This window comes from Ruditapes philippinarum, unplaced genomic scaffold (genome assembly GCF_026571515.1).
Source record: "Ruditapes philippinarum isolate M1 unplaced genomic scaffold, ASM2657151v2 ctg2227_1_1_1_1, whole genome shotgun sequence".
NCBI classification, from domain to species: Eukaryota; Metazoa; Mollusca; class Bivalvia; order Venerida; family Veneridae; genus Ruditapes; species Ruditapes philippinarum.
In genome coordinates this window covers 44,329-50,289 of record NW_026858304.1, presented here as the reverse complement: position 1 = coordinate 50,289, position 5,961 = coordinate 44,329, and the positions used below count along the sequence as shown (strand labels likewise).

Here is a 5,961-nt window from a genome sequence, read left to right as displayed (position 1 = left end):
GATAGTATGCATACTGCGTATATATGTATTTTTTTTTCAAGACTAATTTGATAGCTCATACAAATTATCAATGACTTTTGTACAATATCTCATTAAAGGGAGCTACTTAACAATTCATGCGTAAATTTAACCTCTAAATTATAAATGAGGCAAAGTATTAAATTTTAAAAACTATGTGCAAAACATATTCTTCTCGTCGCTTTTTAGCTCATCTGAGCATGCTCAGGATGAGTTTTTAGGATCGATGATTGTCCGTCGTCCGTCGTCCGTTCACATTTTGTTGTTAACACTCTAGCGGTCGCATTTTTTCCTCAATCATCATCAAACTTAGTCAGGATGTTTGTCTAGGTGATAGCTCGAATGAGTTCGAACATAGGTCATCTCGGATGAAAAACTAGGTCACTGGAGCTAAAAATAGAAAAACCTTGTTAACACTCCAGCGGTCACATTTTTGTCTCAATCATCATCAAACTTGGTCAGGATGCTCATCTAGTTGATAGCTAGGATGAGTTCGAACATGGGTCATCTCGGATGAAAAACTAGGTCGTAAGAGCTAAAAAAAGAAAAACCTTGTTAACACTCTAGATGTCACAATTTTGCCTCAATCATCATCAAACTTGGTCAGGATGTTTGTCTAGTTGATGGCTTGGATTAGTTCGAACATTGGTTATCTCGGATGAAAAACTAGGTCACAGGAGCTAAAAATAGAAAAATCTTATTAACACTCTACCGGCTACTGTTTTGATCAAAATATCCTGTTAATTGGTCTGAAAGTTTGTTTTGATGATTTCTAAGTCAAGTTCGAACATGGATCATCTTGGATGAAAAACTAGGTCACACCGCCCAAAAATGGAAAAACCTTGTTAACATTCTAGTGGTCACATTTTCTACTCAATTATCATCAAACTTGGTCAGGATGCTTGTCTAGGTAATTGCTCGGATGAGTTCGAAATCGCATGTGAAACTAGGTCACTGGAGCTAAAAATAGAAAAATCTTGTTTACACTCTAGTTGCTACTGTTTTGATCCAAGTATCCTGGAAATTGGTCTGAAAGTTTGTTTTGATGATTTCTAGGTCAAGTTTGAATATGGGTCATCCGGGTAAAAAACTAGGTCACACTGCTCAAATATGGATAATCCTTGTTAACACTGTAGTGGTCACATTTTTGACTCACCTGTCATGAGGCTTGGTCAGAATGCTTGTCTAGGTAATTGTTTGGATGAGTTTGATGGGTCAGGTGAGCGATCTAGGGCCATTATGGCCCTCTTGTTTACTATACCCTTGCTGTTTGATCATTCATAAAAAATTTAAGAACAATCTTTAACACACCAAAAATCTGGCTAAAATATTTCAATTTAAAATTTACACAATTCAACGTGTGGTATTTTTGTCGTGTACGTTTAAAATTCGTACAAATGACGACAATGTACATGTTTTAAACTTGACTAAAGGATAATTTATTCAATGTTTACGGAGGAAGGATTTAGAATATGTCGTGTAAAATGATATGTGTACGCGAATTTACCATCAAACAACCATTTTTTTATTTCGGAAATTGGAAAATAAAATCATGTGAACGGTATTTAACATAAAATGTAGCGGTACTTTATATGAAACAATGTGAAAAATGGATAATATTTTTGATAACTATTTCTGTTAAAATCACGGGATTATTCATTATGGTTGAGGTAAGAAAATGGACTATTACCATTTTTATAATATCAACTGTATTTCTCGTTGTTTATATTCCGTTCATTCAATTAAACTATTTTGAAAAGGGATTTCAAACCTCGGTGAAAATGTTTCTTCAAACAAGAAATTTAAGTGCGCATGCGCAGAAGAACAACGATAGTGCTATCCAAAATCAACATAATATCTCGAAAGGAACCGTATCAGCGAATATAACACAGAAAAAAGAAGATGTTAGAAAGAAACGGTGCGAAAACTGTTTTCCTCATGATTTTAGATATGTGATAAACAACGAATTGATTTGTAAGAAAAATAATTCAAATCAAATTATTGATTTATTTATAATGGTTATAACACAAGCCAAAAATGTCCAAGCACGGGATGCTATTCGAAAATCATGGCTAACATTTTCCAAAACCAACACGGCGAACGTCCGTTATGCATTTTTAGTGGGTGCAATAAAAAGCGAAAAGGATCAAAGTTCTTTAACAAAGGAAGCAAACTCGTATCATGATATCATACAAGAAGATTTCGTTGACGTGTATATGAATCTGACATATAAGACGGTGATGGGGTTCAAATATGCAGCAACAATGTGCCCCCATGCCAGATTTGTTCTCAAAGCAGATGACGACATGTACATCAACATTCCAAATCTTTTGGCTTATCTTAACTCAAGTGCTCAAGACTTACAAAACAAAATCACAGGATCCTGCTCTAAAAGTGCAAGACCAATCAGAAATTCAAAATCAAAATGGTACGCATCAGAACGCTCCTACAAAGAAAAACAATATCCAGGATTTTGTTCCGGTACAGCGTATGCAACAAGTATGAACGTTGTAAAGAAAATATATAATATTTCATATACAGTGCCATTTTTTCACCTTGAGGACATATACGTTTCTCTTTGTTTACGTTTGATAGGGGGTAGCGTATTACACAAATCTGGTTTTCATATTGATAGACCAAAATTTGAAGCATGTCTTTATAAAGGAAATAAATTGTTTACTGCACATTCAATGACACCAGATATGATTAGAAATATTTGGAAGGCTAAATGCAAAAAATAATAATTATAACAACAACAAATGCAATCAATGGCCATGGTGCATAGATTTAGTTTCAAGATATGACCTATTTGTATACGCCGACCTGTGACCGTTCGTGAATTAACATAAACATGGCTGCTGGATATATAACGTTTCTAATTCATTAAACGTCAATTTAATTCATGCATCTCTGAACAGTATAAGATGTCAAACAACAAAATTGGCCTTATTCATAAGATTTTGAAAATAGATTATGTTAAAAAATGATGAAGATATTTACTAAACTCCAATGCTTTAAAGCAGCACGCCTCCAGATTCATGCTAATTTTCATGAAAATTTGAAAATGTATTTAACAGTTTAATATTACCAAAAGAATGCAATTTACACATTATCAATGGCACCTACAACCCATATCCACAAAGAGGTCAAGATATGAAAAAATAACCCTTACTGCGTTAGTAACGCATCAGAAATTTAGTTATATATACTTAAAATCGGCCATTAATCACACATAGCAAGTAAATGAATACTAGAATTTTGAATTTTTATACCTAAAATCTTAGTACATTTTTTTCAGGTTTTATTATATCAAAATATTTATGCTCATCTGGAGGCGTGCAGCTTTAATAGTAAAATTTTATTTTTATGTGACGAATGAGATGCATGGAATGAAAGAAAAGCAAGGGTTGTGGGAGAGTGAATACCTATCCCAGGATGGTGTCATGGCTAAAATATATTATTATTAAATACTACACAGAAAAAAATGACAAAAAGTTATTGTTTAAATAAATACAGTATTATTCTATAAGCACTGACGATATTACATCTCTCACATTATTCTTCTTTTCATGCATTTTTGTGTATAGGTTTGTTTATCTTTTTTTGTTGAGTTTTTTTGTTGTATTTTTTTCAATGGTTACCTTTTTATTTTATGGCATTGCTAGCCATATATGTTCATGTATATTTTTCCTTCCTATGTTTTCACCTGTAAATGATTACTTGATCTTTTTTTAATACAAAAATAAAGATTTCTGACTTTACATGAAACAAAATATAACCTTTTAAATGTACTGTGTGTGACCTAACACTCATTATTGTATAACTTCTTATATTTTATTCTGTCACATTTTTATTGATTTATATTACTGATAATATATTTTATTTTATGCATTAAAGAAATTCGCAGTAATAACATAGTACTAACACAGAAAAAAATAGAATAGTGGTATTCCTATTTTTTTGTATTTGATATAACATTTGGTTCAGACGGCAGTTTTATAACAAGAATAGTCATAATTGAAAATGCCTTATTAAAGAATTGTAAAAAAAACATGCATAAATATAAAGTTATTTGTTAAAATATGCTGGCTTAACGTTTTGTTAAATTGTAATGACGATAATAAACCTTTTATACATGTAAAGTTTACAGATAAGAAAAAAAGACCCCTTCGCAAAAAAAATATAAAAATATCTTTTGTAAAACAATCTGACAATACAGTTTTAGTATTGAAATTATACAATGTCAGTTACAGTAGATCTCAAATTTTTTTTCAATTCTATAGTCAAAAATATTGATTACAGTTGAATATTTGATTTAAAAGATTGAAGGTATTGGCTTTATTAAAAAATAACTAGATAACTATATCAATATCTTCATTCAATGACATTTGTGGGGTTATGTGTGCGCTAGTTATTATTGTATAACCGGTTGTATGCTTATTCTATGAATACAATGTGATGTTACTGAACTGTAAACAAGTTGCGTGTTTAAATATAAAAAAAATATATATACCTTAAATCACTATTGAATTATTTTATCATCAAAAAGAATTCGGTGAATATTTTGTTTGTATTTCACGACGAACAGCAGAGGTTGTGAATTTTTTATTATAATAATTATTATGAACAGTTCATTTTATGAGAAATAAAGAATGTAAATTTATGTTCATTTTCGAATTGTTTTGACTTTTAATGTCTTTTTTAGTTTAACATGATATAATTTCCATTAATTATACGTTTTACATTTGTATTCTTGCTTATAAATATTTTTTTTCTAATAACATGTTTTTAGATATTAATTTAGTTGATTGTGTTTAGGTAAAAAATATCTGTGATAACTATTATTGATGACAGTGTCTTTTGTCATTTACTCATGGCGTCATAGCGTTAATGACGTCATTTCAACATTAACATCGTATTATCAGCAGTATTTTACCACTTTTACCAATATTTTTGTCGCTATTGTATATTGATAAATTGCCTCTTGCTCATTTTACCATACAATCAATAAATGGTTCCATATCATCATCTTTGCCATCGATTAATGACTTGTGTTATACTTTCAATGATATCATCAATCAATGAATGTTATCATACCATCGATGATATAATTATTCAATAAATGGTGCCATACCATCAATGATATCATAAATCAATAAATGTTACCATACCATCAATGATATCATAAATCAATAAATTGTGCCATGCCATCAATGATATCATAAAACAATAAATGGTCCCATACCATCAATGATATCATAAATCAATAAATGGTGCCATACCATCAATGATATCATAAATCAATAAATGGTTCCATACCATCAATGATATCATAAATCAATAAATGGTACCATACCATCAATGATATCATAAATCAATAAATGGTCCCATACCATCAATGATATCATAAATCAATAAATGGTCCCATACCATCAATGATATCATAAAACAATAAATGGTCCCATACCATCAATGATATAATAAATCAATAAATGTTACCATACCATCAATGATATCATAAATCAATAAATTGTCCCATACCATCAATGATATCATAACTCAATAAGTGGTCCCATACCATCAATGATATAATTAATCAATAAATTGTGCCATACCATCAATGATATCATAAATTAATAAATGGTCCCATACCATCAATGATATCATTAATCAATAAATGGTCCCATACAATCAATGAAATCATAAAACAATGAATAGTCCCATACCATTAATGATATCATAATCAATAAATGGTCCCATACCATCAATGATGTCATACAATCAATAGACGGTTCCATATCTTCAATGATGCCATGCTATCATTTGCATCTTTGTAAGTTGCAAAGGCCACAGTGCAGATAAGAGTTATGCCATATGTGTGTTTTATGTTATTTATTCATATGTCTTTAATATTAATAAATTTAACTCTGAAACGTATTCATT

At 30.4% G+C, this 5,961-nt stretch overlaps 1 protein-coding gene across 1 annotated transcript; it reads left to right on the top strand.

Annotated features, from left to right (window-relative positions):
* The first annotated feature begins 1,299 nt into the window (after positions 1-1,299).
* LOC132752720 (beta-1,3-galactosyltransferase 1-like) lies at positions 1,300-5,373 on the top strand. The gene has a single exon (XM_060743084.1). The coding sequence runs from the start codon at positions 1,611-1,613 to the stop codon at positions 2,757-2,759; it is 1,149 nt and encodes a 382-aa protein (XP_060599067.1). The 5' UTR covers positions 1,300-1,610; the 3' UTR covers positions 2,760-5,373.
* The last annotated feature ends 588 nt before the right edge of the window (positions 5,374-5,961 follow it).